The sequence below is a fragment of the Odocoileus virginianus genome, chromosome 3, assembly GCF_023699985.2.
Source record: "Odocoileus virginianus isolate 20LAN1187 ecotype Illinois chromosome 3, Ovbor_1.2, whole genome shotgun sequence".
Taxonomy (NCBI): domain Eukaryota; kingdom Metazoa; phylum Chordata; class Mammalia; order Artiodactyla; family Cervidae; genus Odocoileus; species Odocoileus virginianus.
In genome coordinates this window covers 19,272,139-19,295,930 of record NC_069676.1, presented here as the reverse complement: position 1 = coordinate 19,295,930, position 23,792 = coordinate 19,272,139, and the positions used below count along the sequence as shown (strand labels likewise).

At 37.7% G+C, this 23,792-nt stretch overlaps 1 protein-coding gene across 5 annotated transcripts in view; it reads right to left on the bottom strand.

The window, feature by feature from the left end:
- Positions 1–22,900, bottom strand: part of KIF3A (kinesin family member 3A) — an 84,464-nt gene extending 61,564 nt beyond the window's left edge. For 2 of the 5 annotated variants that reach the window (XM_020888762.2, XM_070465045.1), the window contains exons 1-4: positions 22,728–22,900; positions 19,295–19,568; positions 2,600–2,744; positions 2,375–2,459 (exon numbers count right to left, since the gene is read on the bottom strand). In XM_020888762.2, the coding sequence (XP_020744421.1) occupies positions 2,375–2,459; positions 2,600–2,744; positions 19,295–19,568; positions 22,728–22,733 (510 nt within the window). In that variant the 5' untranslated portion in view covers positions 22,734–22,900. Of the gene's footprint in view, positions 1–2,374; positions 2,460–2,599; positions 2,745–19,294; positions 19,569–22,375; positions 22,558–22,727 lie in introns of those variants that run through there. The other 3 variants (XM_020888764.2, XM_020888765.2, XM_020888763.2) reach the window with 2 other exon arrangements.
- Between the last annotated feature and the right edge of the window lie 892 nt (positions 22,901–23,792).

The window sequence follows — 23,792 nt, the reverse complement described above, 5'->3', positions numbered from 1 at the left end:
TAAAATACTTCAAGAATTACCAAAATGTGACACAGACACATGAATTAATTAAGCAAATATTGTTGGAAATAGAGAGCTGAACAGACTTGTTCCATGCAGGGTTGCCACAAACTTTCATTTGTTTGGGGAAAAAAAAAACAGTATCAACAAATATAATAAAATGAAGCACTATAAAGTGAGGTATGCTTGTATTCACACAAAAACTTTTACAAGATGTTAAAAGGAAAAATGAAATACTGATTCATGCTACAAGATGAATGGATCGTGAAAACATCACAAAAAGTGAAAGAAGCCAGACACAAAAGACCACAATTGTATGACTTCATTTAAATGAAATGTCCAGAATAGGCAAATTCATAAAGACAGAAAGTAAATTACTGGTTACCAGGAGGGAGAAGGGGAATGGAGAGTGACACCTAATGGGCATGGAGTTTCCTTCAGGAATAATGAAAATGTCCTAGAACTAGATAATAGTGATGGTTGCATAACTTTCTGAATATACAAAGAATCACTAAATTGTACACTTTAAAAGGAAGAATATTATGCTATGTAAGTTACATCTCAATTAAAAAAATAACGATTTGAGGGAGAATGGAGTCTGAGTCCCTTCATTGTTCACCTGAAGCTACCACAACATTGTTAATTGGCTATACCCAAACACAAAATAAAGTTTAAGGGAAAAAAAAGAAAAAATATTGAATGTGAATCAGCTATAATGAACCAATCCACAATTTTTGTGATTATCTGATAGTTATACATATAATCTCACATTCCCCTTTTCTAAAATGTAAGATTAAAGTAGTGCCAATATATTACCCAAAAGTATAAAAACTAAGAGTTTCTCAATCAGAAAGTCTGGTTTTTCCTTCAGGTAAAAGAAAGATTAAAAACACAAATATTTGTGACAACATTCATAATTAGTATTAACACCTCCATTTCTGATACTGTAAAAACTTGGTAAAGAGTCTGCCTGCCAATGCAGGGAACACGGGTTTGATCCCTGGTCCAGGAAGACTCCACATGCCACAGAGCAACTAAGCCCATGTGCTGCAACTACTGAAGCCCATGAACCCCAGAATCCATTCTCTGCAACAAGAGAAACCACCACAATGAGAACCCCACACACAGCAACTAGAGAGTAGCCCCTACTTGCCACAATCAGAGAAAGTCCATGCACAGCAATGAAGACCTAGCACAGCCAAAAATTAATTAATTAATTAAATTTTTAAAAAACTTCTGACTTTAAATTCTGGAGTACTCTTGGGCATTCATACCAGAGAATGAAAACTTATGTTTGCATAAAAATCTATGCGTGGATGTTCATAGCAGCTTTACTCATAACAGCCTCAAATTATGCAGAGCAGGTGACCGGCTGTCCTTCAGCAGGCGGATGGTTAAACGCACCGTGCAGTATTACTCAGACACAGAAAGGAATGAGTAAGTGATACATGCAGCAAGTTGGATGAATCTCTAGGGAGTTATGCAAAGTCACAAATGCCAATTCCAAAAAGTTACATGTTGTATATTTACATTTACATAACACTTTTGAAATGACAAAACCGTAGAACTGGAGAACAGATTAGGGTTGTCAGAAGTTAGGGATGGGGACAGAGGAGAGTGGTCACCAGAGAGGTGGAGTGTGGTTATAAAAAGGCAACTTAGGCATCTTTGAGATGGAACAGTTTAAGTACCTTGTTGCAATAGTGGATAAAATAATTTACACATGTGATACAATAGTATACAACACAAATGACTACAAGAAAAACTGGGGCATTTGAACAATGGATTCAAATGGATTATATCTGTGGATTACATCAAGATCAGTATCATTATGATATTGCATTATAGCTTTGTAAAATGTTATCTCTGGGGAGAACTGTGTAAAGGGTAATCTCTCTGTATTATTTCTTACAACTGCATGTGAATTTATCTCAATAAAAAATTTAATTTAATCGGGATGGGGAATACATGTAACTCCATGGCTGATTCATGTCACTGTATGACAAAACCCACTGAAATATTGTGAAGTAATTAGCCTCCAACTAATAAATGAAAAAAAAAATTTAATTTAAAAAAAGGTGCAGATCAATGTATATAGGGTGCTACATAGGAGTAAAAATAAAATTATATTTGTATTTACATAAAAAAAACTGAAAGGATACTGAAAGTGCTTATCTTAGGGTAGGGAGAAATAGGGTAGGAACCAAGACTTTTCAGTACATAAGTGTTTAAAATAGTTGTATTTTTGAAATATGTTATCAAGTTTCCTGGTCAAAAATAATAAAATATTAAGAGTACATTTTGTTCAAAAAAGAACTTAATTCAGTACACATTCTCTTGCTTTGCAAAGTACTCCAATTTCAACTATCCTTACCTCTAACCTCTGTGTCTGATCCTTGCCCAAAAGGTCACGAACTTCTTCATTATATATTTCCAAATAAGACACTCGGACCAAAAATCTGTAAAGAAAACATCATTCTTAAATTTTAAAAAAAAAGGTAGTGAAATATTTATTAGAACAGTTTTAAAAATGTGTTTATAAAGGTTGTACATCTTTCTTATGTTTGTACTTCTCAATATTAGAAAATAGTTATTTTACCTCGTATCACCCTCTGCTTTTGCAATATGACCAAATATGTGAGCAAAGGAATTTGGAATGATTCCTCTAAGTTCAGGAACAGCTCGAACACCTTCCATGGTAAACGTTTTGCCAGTTCCAGTTTGTCCATATGCAAAAATAGTCCCTGAAAACAATGAAGAGAATCAAGTCTGATTCTACAGTCTGATGCTACAGAACAATAGCTCTTAAAATTAATTCTTTTGACACTGTGATGCAATTTCTAGCCTGGATTTACAGTTTAATATAAATTTCTCCTTTATTATCAGCAATTACAGCATGAATTGTGTACCACACGAGCAGAATACTGATAAAGTTCTACAGCCAATGAGATAAATGCAAAATCAAGCATTTTAGCTAATCCTAAGAAATTTCTTATGTTTATGTTAATCACTTAATGCGGACATTAAAGAAGGTAGTGGAGTTATAGCAAAAGAACAAAGGTTCCAGAGTAGAAAGACCTCAATGTGAATCCACACATTTGCCACTTTTCAGACATTTGACCTTAGGAATTATCTACCCAAAGATTATCTCCTCAATAGTAAAATAAGGATAAGAATAGCTATTGTGCATTGATCACATGAAACAAGAATCACATGAAACAACTTACTTCAAGCAACCAACATGACACCGAGCAAATAGGCTAATCCTAAAATAAGTATGTTATTTCAAAATAAAAGTTTTAAGTAACAGCTATAAGGAATCGGGGAATTAACAAAAAGAAGTGACAGTATATTACAAGTAATTACAGATACAACTTAAATTTTCTAAATATCCAAATTAATTCATTTAACAAATACTATACACCTGAGCCTGGCATGGTGCTATGCCTCAGGGACACAATGACAAACACAATCTTTAATGTCATGGTATGTGTCATCTTGGAGAGGACATATTACCCAAATAATTATAAGCAAGATGAGCGTTGGGAATGAGAAACACAGAGTTCTTCATGAGAGACAGGAGCATAATCTAGGCAAGAAAACTAAGGCAGAAGGAAAGGGGAAGAGATCAAAGAAGGCTTTCCAGAAGAGTCCATATAATATATGAGCTTGAGTTAGATGGACAGCAAAAGGCAAAAAAGAGAAGGGAGATTCCACAAAAACGCAAGGAGACCAGAAGAGAAAAGACAGAGATGGAAAAGGACAGTGGATGCGGTAAGAGCTGAAGAAACTGAGGGGCTTAATTATACAGGGTGATGAAGAACATGTTAAGGTTCTAGAGCTTATCTTAAAAACAAAGTGAAGAAGAGTGTCATCACAGTCACTGGCTATACTGTATACAAAGAACTGGAAAAAAGCAACGGAAGAAGTGAAGAAACCAGTAAGAGGGCTGACACGGTTAACCAGGTAAGAGATGGTGCTGACAACAGACGGGGATGAGAAAGATGGAAAGTATTTCACAGTATTTCACAGTTAGAATCAAGAGGCCTGGGAAAGAACTAGTCAAAAGCAGACCAGGGCAAAGGAAGAATTGAGGGTGACTTTCAAATTCCTGGCTTGACCGAGGGAATGTAACGCTAGCTGTGTACTGAGATGGTGAACACCACTGGAAGAAATGACAGTTTGAAAGGGAACATCATGCAACGAGTGTGGAGGTACTGAGCTTTAAGTCTGTGATACACTCACATGGACGTGCCCAGCAAGCAGGCAGATGGTGAGACTCACTTGCCAGCTGAGGCTGTGGCATTGGGTGAGACTTCCTCAGGAGACAGGACAGCAGACACAGCCCGGAAGTGCCAGCAGGAACAAGAAAGGCTAAGAAAGTGGATTTTTCTCTAACTCCCTAAGTATTTCAAACTCTTTCATTAAGAATATAACTTACTACATTAAAAGGAGCTAAAAACACCATGAACTTATATACTGCATTTTAGAAAAGACACAACAGCTCTCATTTACTGACCATCTGCTATGTGCTATGTCATATACTTTATATGCATTCCTATTTTTCACCCCATTCCTAAGAGCTAGGCAATATTTATATCCCCACAATTTAGCTGAGGAAACAAAGGCTTAGAGAGGTTGAATTACTTGGTCAATGTCATTTTAAACAAAATCTGGACACACTCCAGTTGGCTCCACAGCCCATGTATTTTTACCAGTATGTAATGACCAAAAAAAATTTTTTTAACTCAAAATTAACAACTACTTAATGCAGGACTGCCCTAGTGGTGCAGTGGATAGGAATCTGCCTGCCACCACAGGGGACACAGGCTGGATCCCTGGTCTGGGGAGATTCCACAGGCGGTGGAGCAACGAAGCCTGTGTGCCCCTGAGTCAACACTCTAGAGCCCGCAAACCACAACTGCTGAGGCTGTATGGCACAACTCTGCAAGTCTGCGCACACTAGGGGCCACGGTTCCAACTACTGAGCCTCTGGGCCACAACGAATGATGTCCGTGTGCCTGGAGCCTGTGCTCTGCAACAAGGGAAGTCGCTGTAATAGTAAGAGGCTCACACACCACAACAAAAAGTAGCCCCTGCTTGCCACAACTAGAGAAAGCCTATGCAAAGCAACGAAGACCTAGCACAGCCAAAAAAAAAAACAAAAATAAAATGAATGCAATTTCTATGAATGGATTAAATACATGATCATTATTAATTTTAAAAATATATTAAGTAACTAGAAGAACAAACAAAACCCAAAATTAGTAGAAGGAAAGAAATCAAACGATCAGAGAAGCAGAAATAAATGAAATAGAGACAAAGAAAACAGAAAAGAACAACCAACCAAAAGTTGCTTCTCTGAAAAATAAACAAAACTGACAAATCTTCAGCCAGACTCATTAAGGAAAAAGGTGGTTCACATCAATAAAATTAAAAATGAAAAGGAAGTTACAATGGACACTGCAGAAATACAAAGGATCATAAGAGACTACTACAAGCAACTATATGTCAATGAAATGGACAGCCTAGAAGAAATGGACAAATTCTTAGAAATATACAACCTTCCAAGACTGAACCAAGAAGAAATAGAAAATACAAACAGACCAATTATAAGGTACAACAGGCATGGTCTTGATCACTGCCTCCAGTAATGCTAAAGAAGCTGAAGTTGAACGGTTCTATGAAGACCTATAAGACCTTCTAGAACTAAAACCCAAAACATTCCTGAAATGTTCACTGATTCTTAAAATGCACAATTTCGCTGCTCAAAATTCTCCCAGTCAGGCTCCAACAGTACGTAAACCAGAACTTCCAGATGTTCAAACTGGATTTAGAAAAGGCAGAGGAACCAGAGATTAAATTGCCAACATCTGTTGGATCATAGGAAAAGTAAGGGAGTTATAGAAAAACATCTACTTCTGTTTTATTGATTACACCAAAGCCTTTGATTGTGTGGATCACAACAAACTGTGGAAAATTCTTCAAGAGATGGGAATACCAGACCACCTGACCTGCCTCCTGAGAAATCTCTATGCAGGTCAAGAAGCAACAGTTAGAACCAGACCTGGAACAACGGACTGGTTCCAAATTTGGAAAGGAGTACATCAAGGCTGTATATTGTCACCCTGCTTATTTAACTTCTATGCAGAGTACATCATGTGAAATGCCAGGCTGGATGAAGCACAAGCTAAGATCAAGATTGCCGGGAGAAATATCAATAACCTCAGATACGCAAATGACACCACCCTTACAGCAGAAAGTAAAGAGGAACTAAAGAACCTCTTGATGAAAGTCAAAGAGGAGAGTGAAAAACCTGGCTTAAAACTCAACATTGAAAAAACTAAGATCATGGCATCCGGTCCCATCACTTCATGGCAAACAGATGGGGAAACAATGGAAACAGTGACAGACTTTATTTTCCTGGGCTCCAGAATCACTGCAGATGGTGAATGCAACCATGGAATTAAAAGACGCTTGCTCCTTGGAAAAAAAGCTATGACCAACCTAGACAACCAAAAGCAGAGACGCTGCTTTGCCAACAAAGGTCCTTCTAGTCAGAGCATGGTTTTTCCAGTAGTCATTTATAGATGTGAGAATTGGACTATAAAGAAAGCTGAGCACCGAAGAACTGATGCCTTTGTACTGTGGTGTTGGAGAAGACTCTTGAGAGTTCCTTGGACTGCAAGAAGATCAAACCAGTCAATCCTAAAGGAAATTAGTTGTGAATATTCATTGGAAGGACTGATGCTGAAGCTGAAACTCTAATACTTTGGCCACCTGATGGGAAGAACTGACTCATTGGAAAAGACCCTGATGCTGGAAAAGACTGAAGGCAGGAGAAGAAGGGGATAACTGAGGATGAGAAGGTTGGAGGGCATCACTGACCCGATGGACATGAGTTTGAGCAAACTTCGGGAGCTGGCGAGGGACAGGGAAGCCTGGCATGTTGCAGTCCATGGGGTCGCAAAGAGTCAACATGACTGAGCGACTGAACTGAAAATTAAAACTGATTTTAAAACTCCCAACAAACAGAAGTCCAGGACCAGAAGGCTTCACAGGCAAATTCTATCAAACATTTAGAGAAGAGTTAACACCTCTGAAACTTTCCAAAAATTGCAGAGGAAGGAACACTCCCAAACTCATTCTGTGAAGCCACTATCGTCCTGACACCTAAACCAGACAAAGACACCACACACACAAAAAAAGGAAATTGCAGGCTTCCAATATCACTGATGAGCACAGACACAAAAATTTTCAACAAAATACTAGCAAATCAAATCCAACAATACATTAAAAGAATAATATACCATGATCAAGAGGGATTTATCCTGGGGATATAAGGATTCTTCAATACACACAAATCAATCAGTGTGATAAACCATATTAACAAACTGAAAGATAAAAACCGTATGATCATCTCAATAGATGCAGAAAGTTTCTGACAAAATTCAACACCCATATATGATAAAAACTCTCCAAAAAGTGGGCACAGAAGGACCCTACCTCAACATAATCAAAGGCCATGTATGACAAACCCACAACTAACATCATTCTCAACAGTGAAAAACTAAAAGAATTTCCTCCAAAATCAGGAACAAGACAAGACGTCCATTCTTGCCACTTTTATTCAACATAGTTTTGCAAGTCTTAGATACAGCAATCAGAGAAGAAAAAGAAATAAAAGGAATCCATGTTGGAAAAGAAGTAAAACTGTCACCACTGGAGATGACATGATACTATACATCCAAAATCCTAAAGATGCTATCAGAATACTACTAGAGCTCAACGAATTTGGTTAAGTTGCAAGATACAAAGTCAAAACACAAAAATCTGTTGCAATTCTATATACACTAACAACAAAAGATCAGACAGAGAAATTAAACAATTCCATTTACCACTGCATCAAAAAGCATAAAGTACCTAAAACAAACCTAAAGAGGCAAAAGACCTATACTCTGCAAACTGTAAGACACTGATGAAAGAAACCAAAGGTGACACAAACCGATGGAAAATTATACCATGTTCTTGGATTGGAATAATCAGTATTGTCAAAATGACTATATTACCCAAGGCAATCTACAGATTCAATGCAATCTCTATTAAATGATCAATAGCGTTTTTCACAGAACTAGAACAAAAAAATTTTAACATATATGGTAACACAAAAGACCCAGAATAGCCAAAGCAATCCTGAGAAAGAAAAAGGAGCTGGAGGAAGCAAGTTCCCTGATTGAGACTATCCGACAAATCTACAGTCATCAAAATAGCATGGTACTGGCACAAAAACAGAAATATAGATCAATGTAATAGGATAGAAAAGTCCAGAGATAAACCCACACCCCTACTGTCAATTAATCTATGACAAAGGAGGCAAAACTATACAATGGAGAAAAGACAATCTCTTCAATAAACAGTGCTGGGAAAACTGGACAGTATACATAAAAAAAAAAAAGAAAAGAAAAGAAATAAAACACTCCCTAACATCATACATGAAAATTAACTCAAAATGGATTAATGATCTAAATGTAAGACCAGACACTACAAAACTCTTGGAGGAAAACATAGGAAGAATTCTTTGACATAAATCACACGACTGTTTTCTATCCACCTTCTAGGATAATAAAAATAATAATCAGATCTAATTAAATCTAAAAGCTTTTGTACAACAATGGAAATCATAAACAAAATTAATGGAATGGGAAAAAAACATTTGCAAAGTATGCCACTGACAAGAGATTAACCTGCAAAATATACAAACAGCTCATGAAGTTCTATGTGAAAGAACCAAATAACCCAACCAAAAAATGGGCAGAAGACCTAAACAGACATTTCTCCAAAGAAGACATACAAATGGCCATGAAGCACATGAAAGATGCTCAACATCACAAATTATCAGAAAAATGCAAATCAAAACCATAATGACGTATCATCTCACACCAGTAAGAATGACCATCATTAAAAAGTCTACAAATAATAAATGCTAGAGAGGGTGTGGAGAAAAGAGAACCCTCCTACACTGTTGGTGGGAATGTAAATTGGTATAACCACTATGGAGAACAGTATGGCGGTTCCTTGAAAAACTAAAACTAGAACTACCACATGATCCAGTAATCCCCCACCTGGGTATCTATCCAGAGAGAACCATAATTCAAAAAGGTATAGGCACCCCAATGTTCATTAGAGCATTATTTACAATACTCAAGACATGGAAGCAACCTAAATGTCCATCAACAACATCAACATAGAACAGATAAAGATGTGGTACCTATATACAATGGAACACTAGTTGGCCATAAAAAAGAATAAAACAATGCCATTTGAAGCAACGCAGATAGATCTAGAGATTATCATACCAAGTCAAGTGAGAGAAAGACAGCTATCACATGATATCACTTATATGTGGAATCTCGAAAAAATTATGCAAATGAACTTGTTTACAAAACAGAAACAGACTTACAGATGTCAGAAACAAACTTAGAGTGACCAAAGGGAAACTTGGTAGGCAGGGATAAGTCATGAGTCTGGGATTAATATACACACATACTGTATATAAAATGGATAATCAACAAAAACATACTGTCCAGCACAGGGAACTCAATTACTTGTACTAATCTATATGAGAAAAGAATCCGAAAAGATGGATATCCATATAACCTAATCACTTTGCTGTATACCTGAAACTAACACAAAATTGTAAATCCTCCAATATGAAATAAAAATTAAATTTTAAAAAATTTTTAAATAAAAGGATACTAATTCACAATATTAAAACTGAGAAAGAAGGACCACAAATCTCCTAAAATTAAAGAATCTCATCTTATTTTCAGAAATGAGAATCCAAATTTCTACTTTTTAAATGTCACTCTTAACAAATCTAATGCTATCATTTCCTTCATATGAACTTTTTAAATGTTAGTTTTTAAAAATTAAAAATGGCCTGAGATTTTACCCAGTCTCCTTGTTTCTAACGATCACTAATACTTAAAATGACAGAAGGTTCATCAAAAAACTGCACATGGATATTTAAAGCAGCTATATATAACTGCCAAAACTTGGTAGCAACCAAGATTTCCTTCGTAGGCAGATAAAACTGTTGTACATCAGGACAATGGAATATTATTCACTGATTAAAAAAAGAGAGATGAGTTAATAAGGCATGGTGGAAACTTAAGTGCATGTTACTATCAATCGGAAAAGGCAACATACTATATATATAACTCCAACTATGTGACACCCTGGAAAAGGCAGAACTATGGAGACAGTAAAAAGATTAGTGGCTGCCAGGGTTTAAGGGGGAGGGAGGGATGAACAGGTGGAGTACAAAATGAAACAACTGTGTATGATATTACAATGGTGAATAACTGTCATTATCTATTTGTTCAAACTCACAGAATGTACAATATCTAGAGAGAACACTAATGCACACTATGGGGCTTGGAGGATAATGATATGTTAATACAGGGTCATCAATTTTAATGAATGTAATCACTGTGGTGCAGGATGTTGAGAGAGGGGAAGGTTGTGCATTTCGGGACATAGGTGAACTCTCACTACTTTGTTCAATGTTACTGCAAACATAAAATGTTCTAAATATAGCTTATTAATTTTAAAAATCTTTTTTAAATGGTTGGAGGAGAACCCAATGCTACTGAGAACCCCAAAATTTACAATTAAACTACATGTGAATAATGCAGAGTAAACTGCATTACATATTATAGCATTCCTAATTTTTGTCCTTTTTCAAAATGTTTTCTATTTTTTATTATCAACAATCTTCAGTCAGCATAATACACTAGAAAACGGGCAGAAAGTCCTTGACATTCACACATTACTCTCTATAATGTTTATTTTTTTATATATACATAACTGTTAGTTCAAAATTCAACTTGTGGCATTTCTGCTCCCAACAAAGATGGAATAAGAACCAAATTCACGGTCCTGGTAGAACAAAAAGCAGACCAAACATATAAAACAATAGTTTTCAAAGAGAATGAACATCAGCCAACAAATGTGGTTCCTGAAAGATGAAGAACAGGTAAGGTAGGTCAGATGAGTGCCCAGCTTCCTGTCGGGAGAGGGAACCCAAGTCACGGAGGAGGAGGAGCCCAAGCAGCCGTCAGCAGACTCCCTGAGCTGAGAAGGAGCCGAGAATGCAGAGAGGCCAGCACAGCTAGAGTTTGGAGGACACGCTCCCAGAGGAGAGAAAGCCGCACAGAAAGAGCTCCAGGGGCCTACAGAAGCTCCTCCTCAAGTGTTCAGCTGGGTACTCATTAGCACAGAAGTATAAGGAAACCACCCAAGTATGGGTGGTGGGGGAAGGAAAAGGCCCCAGCACTCACAAAGGCCAAGAGCTGTATCTGCTGCCTCTCACAACTCACAGGGCATTAGGAACATACAGTATACAGTAGGGCCTTGCCTCCGCAGTGGGCAATGATAACCTCACACTGAGCACTGCTCTAGTCCTAACCAAACAATCGTACAAAAAAGACCTGAAAGAATGAAACTGCTTTCAAGTAAGCGCATCCAGGAACAAAGCTCATGAATATTTATAGAATGAAAAAAAATCCAAGACCCAAAGTAAAATTCAGAACACACACCAAAAATTGCCAAGCTTGTAAAAAAAAAAGGCAAAATGATGACTCATAATGAAGAAATCAATCAAAATTAGTTTATAACTAACACAATGTTAGAACTAGCAGATGATTTTAAAACAGTTATAAAAACTGTACTCTATATACAATAAAGTGGAAACTCTGGATGGAAGTTTGGAAGAACTTGGATGGGAGATATAACAAAGACCCATATCAAACTTCTAGAGATGAAAACTACAATGTATGAGATGAAAAATACAACACACAGGGATAATAGTAGATTAGGCACTGTAGAAGAAAAGATCTGTAAACCTGAAAACATACCAACAATCTAAAATGAAACATAGAAAAAAATTAAAAGTAAAAAATCAGCATCAGTGAGCTGTGGGATAATTTCAAGCAGCTAAGTATATGTGTCATTATATGCCTCCCCAAAGTGGAGAGGACAGAAAAAATATTCGAAGAAAAATGACTGAAAATTTTCCAAATTTGATGAAACCCACAGATTCAAGCAGATTAATGAACTATGGCCCAGAAACATGAAGAAAAAATACATTAAGGCATATCATAAACAAACTGACAAAGCCAGTGACAAAGGAGGAAATCTTAAAAGCAACCAGAGAAAGACATGTTACATGAAGAAGAAGATAAGGATGAAAGTAGATTTCTGGTCAGAAAATAATTCAAATGAGAAGAAAGAAGAGCATTGTCTTTTGTACTAAAGGAAGAAACCATCAATCTAGAATCCCATATCCAGTGAAAATATCCTTCAAATACAAAGGCAAAAAAAACACAACTTTTTTTAGACTACAAAAGCTAAAATAATTTATCACCCGTAGACATGCACTCTAAGGAATGTTTAAACAAAAATTTTCAATGCAGAAGGAAAATGATACTAGATGGAAATATGGATCTACATAAAGGAACAAAGAATACTAGAAATGGTAATTACATGGGTAAATAAACACAATTTTTTTTTAAAATATAACTATGGTTTAAACAAAAATAATAACAATATGGTTTGGAGTTTATAACATGTACAAGTAAAATGTATAACAATAGCACAAAGCTTAGGAGGAGAGAAATGGAAGTATAGTGTTAGTTTTTATATTATCCATGAAGTGGTACAATATCACTTGTAAAACCATAATATATTTAATATTTATATTATAAACCCTAAAGCAACCACTAAAATGCAACAAAGATACACTGCTATAAACCAACAAAGATAGAATGGAATAATAAAAACACTTGATTAATCTTAAAAAGAGCATAAAAAGAGAAAAAGGGAACAAAGAACAAATGGGACAAACAGAAAACAAACAGCAAGATGACAGATTTACACCTAAGCAAGTAATTACAATAACTAGAAACTGTCTCAATACCCTAATTAAGAAGCAGAGATAAGACTGGACTAAAACCCAAGACCAGTCACATGCTGCTGCACAGAAAACAGCTAACTTAGCAGACCTGAGAAAGCTATACTTTCAAAGTCCCACTTTCAAAATTGGCCTTTGGCTGATATCTGGGAATTCAGATTTAGGAACGATTCCCACCAATCCCTGACTATTAAGAATAACTCACTATGCCCAAACTGTTTGTATAAACATGGTGATTTATACTAAACATCTGCTTTACTTACGAGAGTCTGGGATCTTTGCATGTACCAAGCTGAGGGTGCCTCCATGAGCAGCCTCCAATAAAAACCTTGGGCATTGTCTCTCTGCAGAGCTTTCTGACAGACAATATTCACAATTACTCTCACCATCAATGCAAAGAGAATTAAGTGTATCCTGAAGGTCCACTAGGAGATAACTCTTAGAAGTCTGTACCTGATTTCCTCCAGACTTCACAACATGCACTTTTTCCCTTTGCTGATTCTTTTTTTCGGTATCCTTTTAGTTCTAGTAACCAAAGCCGTAAGAACAACCATATGCTGAGTCCCATGAATCCTCCTAGCCATCATCAAACCTGGGGTGATCTTAGTGACCTCCAGGACAACTACCTACTAGAAATGAACTTTCAATATAAAAACACATATAGGTTAAAAGCAAAAGGATGGAAAAAGATATACCACGTTAATTCCAATCAAAAGAAAGCTAGAATGTTTATAATAATATCAGACAAAGTAGGTATTGGAGCAAAGAATATTACCAAGGATGAAGAAAATCATTTAATACTGAAAAAGAGGTTCATCAAGAGAACTTAACACCCCTAAGCATTTATGCAGCTACTCAGAGTTTCAAAATATATGAAGCAAAAACTGACAGATTTAATGACGTAGGGAAATACAAGAATAAAAGAATTCAATACCCTCTTCTCAATAACAGACCAAGTAGAAAATAATTAAGTACACAGAAGATTTGAACACTACCAAACAAACTGACCTAATTGACATAAAAATTCCAACAATAGCAAAAATATACATCCTTTTCAGATATACACAAAACACTGAATAATAATAAACCACATTCTGGGTCATAAAACAAAAGATGCAAGTTACATAGAGTATCTTCTCTAACTAAAATGGAATTACATTAGAAATCAGTAACAGAAAGCTGTCAAAACATTTGGAAACCAAGACATGTCTAAATAACCCAGAAATCAAGAGAGAAAATAGAAAGTATTTTGCACTGCATAAAATGAAAACACACTATGTCAAAATCTGTATGATGTCACTAAAGCAGTACTTAGGGGGTAATTTAGAGCATTAAATTCCTATATTATAAAGGAAGAAAGGTCTCAAAATGATGACCTTGGCTTCTACCTTAACAAAGCTGAAAAAGAAGATGAAGTAAGTAACAGAATAAAAAGAGATCAAAGAAGAAATCAATGAAATTGAAAATCATAAAAATAATGAAGAATTAGTAAAACCAAAAACTAGTTCTTTGAGAAAATTAGAAAAGATCAATAAAACTGATAAACCTCTTGCCTGATTAATCAGGAGAAAAAGAGAACACACATTACCAATATCAGGAATGAAAAAGGTTACATCACTACATTCTAACATAAGGATAGAGGATTGACACACACAACTTTCCTCCAATAAAGCCCAGAACTTAGATGAAACAGACAAATTCCATTAAAGACAAACTGTCAAAGCTCACTAAAAAAAAACAAAAAATAACCTGAATATTCCCGTATCCATTAAAGAAATTCAATCTGTAGCTAAAAACATTTCCATGAAAAAAATTCCAGGCCTAGTAGACTTCACTGGTGAATCCTACCGAACACTTAAAGAAGATATATACTAATCCTAGGCAAATTTTTCCAGATAATTAAAAAGGAGGGAATTCTTCTCAACACATTCTATGAAACTAGCATTATTCTGATACCAAAACCAGATAAAGACATTACAAGAAAACCACATTATTTACATCCCTCATGGCCACAGTTGCAAAAATGTTAAATAGCATTTTAGCTAATCAAATCTAACATTATACAAGAGGATAATACACCACGACCAAGGGGCATGGCTGATTTCACATTTAAAAATCAATCAATGTAATGGACCATATTAAAAAACTTTTAGAAATAATTTAAGTGCAAAAAAACTGCATTTGGCAAAATCTGATATACACTTCTGAAAAGAACTCTCAGCAAACTAAGAACAAACAGGAACTCACTCAATCTGGTAAAGAGTGTCTATGAAAAATCTACAGAGAACTTCACATTGGTAAAAGTATGAATGCTTTCTCCCTAAGGTTAGGAACAATACAAAAATGCCCCCCCTTACCATTTCTATTCTACACAGGGCAATTCAGGTAACAAAAAGACTGGAAAGAAAGAAGCTGTCCTGTCATTATTTTCAGATGAGCTCTCGTGTGTAGACAATCCTAAGGAGGTTACCTTCCCCCAAAAAAAGCCTACTAGAAATAATAAGTTTAGCAAGGTTTCAGTATACAAAATATACAAAAATCAGTTGCAAAACATGAGCTCCCACATGAGAGATCACACCCACTACATTGTCTATAATCAAAAAGACAAATAACAAATTTTGGCAAAGTTATGCGGACATTGGAAATTTCACATACTGCTGGTAGGAATGTAAAAATGGTATAGCCATTGTGGAAAAGAGACTGGCAGTTACCCAGTTACCATTTTTTTTGTCTGTTTTAATTTATTTTTTAATTGAAGGATAATTGCTTTACAGAATTTTGTTGGATTCTGCCAAACATCAACATGAAAGCAGGTAGCATTTTGACTCAGCAGTTATATTCCTAGGTACCTAAGAAAACTGAAAATTTATGTTCACATAAAAACTTGTACAACAATGTTCATAGCAACATTATTCATAAAAGCCAAGAAATGGAAACAACCCAAATGTTCATCAACTGATGAATAAACTATATAGTATATCCAGACAACGGAACATCATTTGGCCATTAAAAAAGAATGAACTATGGATATATACAACAACATGGATGAACGTCAAAAACATCATGCTAGGACTTCCCTGATGGTCCAGCTGTTAAGAATTTGCCTGCCAATACCAGGGACACAGGCTCAATCCCTGGACTGGCTAGATTCCACACGCCATGGGGCAACTAAACACATGTGCCCTAGAGCCAGGCTCTGCAACAGCAGAAGCGACTGCAACTGGAGACAGGCCAAGAGCAGCAGTGAAGACCCAGTGCAGCCAAAAACTAAGTAAATAAATAAATTTTTAAAATCATGTTAAGAAGCCAGACACACCAGAATAAATGGTATATGACTCTATATGTTAGAAATGCCCAGAAAAGGCAAACTCATATACACAAAGTAAGTGATTGCCAGGGCAGGAGAGAGAAAATTGGGAGTAACTGCTAATGGGTACAGTTTCTCTGAGGGGTGATGGCAGTGTTCTGGAAACAGATATATGGTTGCGTATATGAAGCACTAAAACCCCCTAGTGTGTACAGTGTAAAATGGTTAAAATAGTGAACTTATTAGGCTTCCCTGGCGGCTCAGACAGTAAAGGATCTGCCTGCAATGCAGGAGACCGGCCAGGTTCGATCCCTAGGTCATGAAGAGCCTCTGGAGGAGGGCACAGCAACCCACTCCAGTGTTCTTCCCTGGAGAATTCCACGGACAGAGGAGCCTGGATACAGTCCATGGGGTCGCAAAGAGTCAAACATGACTGAAGAGACTAACGCTTTACCACTTACTCATGTTATTTAAATTTTATCTCAATTTAAAAAGTCTAAAATAATCAATTGCATTTCTATACATTAACAATGTGCAATTCCCCAAAGGAAATTATGACAGCAATTCTGTTCACAATAAGCATCAAAAAACACTTAAGAAAAGTTTACCAAAAGTAGTACAAGATCTGCAATTAAAAACTAGAAAATAATCATGGGAGAAATTAAGATATAAATAGATATATCATGTTCATGCATTGGAAGATTCAATACTGTCAGAATAGTAATTCAACACAATCCCTACCAAAATCCTAGGAGGTTGTATATGTAAATTGACATGTTCCTAAAACTTACATAAAAATGCAAAGGACCTAGAAAAGTTAAAACAACTTTGACAGAGTAACGAAATAAGAAAACATACACGTGGGAGGGGGGACTGGGATGGGGAATACATGTAAATCCATGGCTAATTCATATCAATGTATAACAAAAACTACTGTAATGATGTAAAGTAATTAGCCTCCAACTAATAAAAATTTAAAAAAAAAAAAAAAAAAAAAAAAAAGAAAACATACACTACCTAATTTCAAAACATTTTACAAAGCTATAATCATTAAAAGAAGACAGACATGGAATAGAACAGACAATCCAGAAATAAGCCCACCTATTTGTGGTCAGTTGAATTTTGACAAAAGCACCAAGTTAGTCAATAGAGAAAGAGTAGTCTTCTCAATAAATAATGCTGGAACAACTAGATATCCACAAGCAAGATAAGGAAAAAAGGGAGTGAGATAGAGAAAGGAAGAAAAAAAAAAAAAACACAAAACTCAAATCCTAACTTCACATCATATATAAAAATTAAAATGGGCCAGAGGGCTTTCCCAGTGGTTCAGCGGTAAAGAATCTGCCTGCCAATGCAGGAGACACAGGTTCAATCCCTGGTCAGGAATCCCACATGCTGTGGAGCAACCACGCCCATGCGCCACGTCTACTGAGCCTTGTGCTCCGCATAAGGAGAGGCCACGGCAATGAGAAGCCTGCACACTGCAACGAGAGCAGCCCTGGCTCACCACAACTACAGAAAAGCCCCTGGAGCAACGAAGACCCAGCACAGCCAAAAAAAATAAACAAAATTATTTTTAAGAAATGTAAGATCTGAATGTTTACAACTTCTAGATAAAAACACAGGAGAAAATCTTTGTGGTCCTGGGTTTGGAAAAAATTTCTGAGCTATGTCACCAAAAGCATATGATAAAAGAAAAACTGATAGCTAGACTTCAACAAAACATAAAACTTTTCAAAAAATGTCACTAGGAAAATGAAAAGACAAGCCACAGACTGATATTTTCAAATCACATATCTGATCATGAATATGAATCCAATATATAAAAAGCATGACTGAATAATAAGAACACAGGCAACCAAAGTTTAAAATGGGTATAATATTTTAAGAGATATTTTACCAAGAAGATACATAAATGACCAATAAGTACACAGATGTTTAATGCTGTTAATCATTAGGGAAATACAATGAGATATCACTACATATCCTCTAGAATAGCTATAATTTAGAAGAATGATAGTTTAAGAGTTGGTGAGAACATAAAGAAACTAGAACTCTCATACCATGCTGTTGGGAAAAAAGAAATACAGTCAACACTGTGAAAAACTGTTTTGCAGTTTCTTCAAAAGATAAACTACATAAACCACAAGATACAGCAATTTTGCTCCTAGGTATCTATCCAAGACAAATTTTGAAACTTATCTGCAGAAAGACTTAACAAAACAATGTTCCTAACAGCATCATTTTTAGTAGCCAAAAAACTAGAATCATTCAAATCCCCAAAGATCATAAAAGGTGGTATTTTCATATAATAGAATAAAACTTAACAATAAAAAGGAACTACTAAAAAAAAAAAAAGGAACTACTGATATATGCTACAACATGGATGACCCTCAAAAATATTACACTAAATCAAAAAAAGTGTTAGTCGCTCACTAATGTCTGACTCTTTCAGACCCATGTACTGTAGCCCACCAGGCTCCTCAGTCCACGAAATTCTCCAGGTAAGAATACAGGAGAATTCTTTTCCAAAGAATCTTCCCAACCCAGGGATCAAACCCGTGTCTCCTGCACTGCAGGCAGATTCTTCACTGTCTGAGTCACAATGGTTGGATGATATCACCAACTCAATGGACATGAATTTGAGCATACTCGATGAGACAGTGAAGGACACGGAAGTCTGGCATGCTGCAGTCCACAAGGTGGCAAAGAGTCGAACACAACTGAACAACTCAAAGAAAACAGATAAAGGCAAAATAGTGTATAATCTGATTTATACAAAATTCTAAAGAAAGGCAAAACTAGACAGAAAGCAGGTCCATGGTTGCTGGGGGTAGGACTGCAAACAGACACAGAAGAACTTATGGGGATGATAAAACTGATGGTTTCACAACTGTATGTATTTGCTACAACTCAAACTGTACAATTCAATTATACAATTACAGTGGGTGAATTCACTGGGTATTATTAATAACTTGATAAAAAGTTGTTTAAAAGTAAACTAAAGTACTCACCATTGTAGCCTTCGAGAACAGAATCAATAATAGGTCTGGCAGTTAAGTTATAAACATCTAGTTGTTTACTCTCTGGTCCAAAAACAGTATCAAAAGTAAATGTCTTCGGAGGTTCATTGGAAGAGTCAGTCTTGTGCACAGTGATCGTTCCCCTCATCTCATCCACACTGACAGCCTGTCTGTAGCACATTGATTTCTCTCTCTCATTGAGGGGCCGGCACCTAACCACCACCTTCACGTTATCGCAGCTTTCCGGCTTCTCTGATTTATTGATCTGGTGGAGAAAATATTTACAAATAATGAAAAGAACATTTACTTTTACCTTCAACAGATTAAATTCAAAACCTTTACTTTGCCACCTCAGTGCCTTGCACACGTTAAACACTCCATAATTACTTGTTAAATGTAATTAAAGACCTTACAGATATATAGAAAAACTTATTAAAAGGTATAAAAATAGTTTCTTTTATAATACAAATAATGGAAGAGGTAACTTAATTTACATTTATAGTTAATGCTATTCAGGCAGAAAAATCAGAATCTATAAGAGACCTGTCTTTCTGCACAAAGTCCCTGACTTCCTCTGAGTTTCCTGCCTATAGAAAAACAAATGTGAATGTAGTTAATAATGTTAATCAAGAATCCAGTAGTAGGTCCTCTGTGCCCTCTGAGACTTTCAATTTTCTTTTCTACAATGCATTAGAAAAAAAAAAGAAATTAATCAAATAATATATCCACATAAGGTCTACTTTTTTCTATATTAGTGAAAGACAGAAAAAAAAAAAAAGCCTAATGGCAGAGAAAAAATGTTTTGGAAAAAATTTTTAAATGACTCTACCCTTATGAACATTTGTATACGTAAAGTCTCAAACTCTGAAATTCTATGATTAAGCATCTATATTAAAATTCAATCCAATTATTATCCAGTTTAACAGTTTAGTTGAACAGATATTAAATTCCTACTCTTTCAGATACTCTTCTAAGCATCAGAGAAACAAACATGAGCCACTGTCATTCACAAGGAATAGATGATATCAATTCAACACACTTCTTTCCATCTCTACTTTCACCACCTTATTCCAGGTTATTATCTTGTCCCAAATTATAAGAGACTCCTAACTGTACTGCTGGGCTTCCCTGGCAATAAACAGGGCTCAGCGATAAACAATCTGCCTGGCAATTCAGGAGTCTCAGGTTCAATCCCTGGGTTGGGAACTTCCCCTGGAGAAGAAAATGACAACCCACTCCAATACTCCTGCCTCGGAAATCCCAAGGTCAAGAGGAGCCTGGGAGGCTCCAGTCCATTGGGTGGCAAGGAGTTGGACATGACTTAGCAACTAAACACCACCACCTACAACTGTACTATTGCATCTAATTAGGTTCCCCTATGGTCTGTTCTCTACGTGGCAGTCGGTTTCAACACAAATCTAATTATGTCACTCCCCTACTCAGAACTCTCTGCAATAGTTTCCCACAGATTTTAGGATAAAAGTCAAAAATCCTTACAGTGGTCTGTAAGATCTGGTTCTGGCCCATGTCCACTTCTCCAGCTTTATCTCACAAGTTACTCTGCTTGACTTTCTTAGTCACAGCCACACAGGCTTTCTTTTAGGCCTTTTCTTGTCTTCATGCTTTCTCTCACAACACTCCTTTCCAGGTGCTGCTTCTTATGCCTAAAACATACTCCACCCTCTTCAATTACCTTGTAGAGATCAGCTCAATAGCTCCTTCACCTGGGAAGACTTCCCTGACTAGAATTGACCTAATATAGGTCCTGATAGTGCCATTCTTTCTGCTGCATTGGTTACAATTTTTTTTTTGGGGGGGGGGGGGGGGGGCTTCTTATTTTATTAAAGTCCATGTCTGTATCTAAAATGAGAAGTTCCAAACAGGTACTCAGTCAAGGGACTAAATTCAGCCCACGAAAGTCTTTTGTTTGGCTCCTATTATCTAAAAATCTTTTAAGTTAGTTGTTAAAATTTAAAACTTAGAAATTTCATTAAAATAACAATCTCTAGACTCTCTGAAAAAAATACATATCTGACATTTGTAAGCCAGCATTCCTACATGGCAACATTTAAACAATTCACCAGAGTCTACTTCTATCTATTGTATGCCACCTATCCACTTCACTTAGCTAAGTATTCTATCACTGTAAATATGTGTGGTTTTCACCTCTGCCCTACACAGCAAGCTTTTCTCTTCCCAAGTTCAAGAACCTGGCTGGTTTTGCTCAATATTGTACCTCCAGTGCCTAGCATGTAGTTGTTGTTGTTTAGTAGCTAACTGGTGTCCCCATGGACTGTAGCCCGCCAGAGTCCTCTGTCCATGGGATTTTCCAGACAAGAATACTGGGGTGAGTTGTCATTTCCTTCTGTAGGGGAACCTCCCCAACCAGGGACCAAACCAGCTTCTCCTGCATTACCAGGGGGATTCTTTACCACTGAGCCACCAGTGTGGCTGGTGCCCAGTAATAAATTGCTGAATAAATTGATAATTAAATAGAAAGCAACAAGGAACAAATACTAAGCATTTAATGCTAAAAGTCAAGCACTGTCCTTCAAGCCTCCTGCGCATTATCTTATTTCATCCTGATACCCCCATGAGGAAAAATTTAATTATGCAGGAAAGAAGAACCCAGAAAGATAAACCACCCAGGGCCTCGCAACCGGCCACTGCTCAGGTGTTCTCCATGACCCTATAACGGACTTACGACGCCTGCTTATTAAGTGAACGATAATAATCTGTGAAATCCTACAAGACGAACATAGGACCACCCACCACTCACCCCCTCACGTAAATAACCGGCCACAGTTGAAACGTTCCCCATGACTCTGCACTGGACTTACGACGCCCCCTTATTAAGTTACACGATAATAATCTCTGAAATCCTACAAGACAAGCATACCATCACCCACCACTCGCCCCCCTCACACACAAAGACACCCACGGATCACATTCTGCACTGTAAGCTAGAACGCCAGGGGGGAAATGACAGCTCGAGTCAGGAGCCTGGAGCAGGGGCAGGCAAGCCCTGCTCTGCCACCTTCCAGAGCTTGGCTCCGCGACTCAGAGACCCACCGGCATCCGAGAGCCAACCCTCCGCGGCCGCTCCTAGACGCCCTGCCCAGAGAACAGGGCTGGGAGCGAGAGCGCATCCTCTGGCACAGCGCCTGTATGTCAAGCACCCCAGGCCTTTCAGGATGCAGCAGCGACCAAGGTGGCAAAGCCTGCTCCGGGCCCCTCCCAGGGTCGGGTGGACCCCCACATGCCCGGGCCCAGCCGCCAGGCTCCCACACCGCTTGGCCGGCCCGGCCCCGCCCCACCCCACCCGGGCCGCCCGCCTGCTCCGCGCCTCCATGGTAACGGCCGCGCCACCCGGCCAGGCCTCAGAGATGAGCAGGAACCCCAGCGGCTGAGTGACTCTCCTTACCGGCATTGCGGCTTCCTCCCGTGCCCCGCGGACGTCCCCGCCCGGGGTGCAGTCCAACGACGCAGGGTTCACGGGAGAGGCGGGTCAGAGGACTACTGAAACACCACCTTGGCGCACCCAAGACTGCGGCTCCTCTGGCGAGAGCGCGCTGTGCGCAGGCGCACTCGGAGCTCGCCCCGCCCCATCCCCGGGCTCGAGGCTTCCTCCGCCTCTTGTATTACGCCTGCGCCAGAACTTTCCGAGTCCGTCTCCTAGGAAGCCAGACTGAGGCTGCGCTTGCGCAATGCTGCCATTCCGCTGCCTCTGGATATACGGCCGGATTTGCAGGTGGGATATCTGGCTACTACCGAAGGGGAAGAGGCAGTCGTAGACTGGCAACGCCTCCCATATTCTAGCGCTTGCTATGTTCTAAATATTATAAACAACAATAGCAGTTGTACATTGTGTTTCCTCAGAAGAGCCACTTTACATACGTTATTGTGCTTGATTGCCAACTTGATTATGACCTGTCTCACCATTAGCTGAGGAACTTTGTCAGCATTCTCACAATTACCTCCAGAGCCTAGAATAGAAGCTGGCACAAGGTGGGTTTTCAATAAATATTTGTGAAAGAAAGAATGATCTCTCCTCTTTCCTGTCCGAACCTCTCCCCTGAACACCGCTCTGCTTGGACGTGCAATAGACAGTTCAGGTTTATCATGTCCAAAATTGAAACGTTGATTCCCACTTCCTATCGCCTACTAGTACCTATGCCACACCTGTTAAATATAAAATAAACAATTTTAAAAATCCATCACAATAATGTAAGCTGGATTCTGACAATTAATCAGGTTAAAACCACAGTCTTTCTCTCTCATACTTAATATCCAATCTTTCTATAGAACTAGAATTAGTCGTCTCTATCTCAAAAGTAGAACCAGAATCTAACCACTTTGAGCACCACCATCTCTCGCCTGCATTAGTAAACAGCTCAGAACTGGTTTCCTTGAAGTGCATCCTTGCCCATCTAGTCTACTTTCAACATAAGACGCAGAGTGCTGGTGTTAAAATGAGTCAGATACTGTT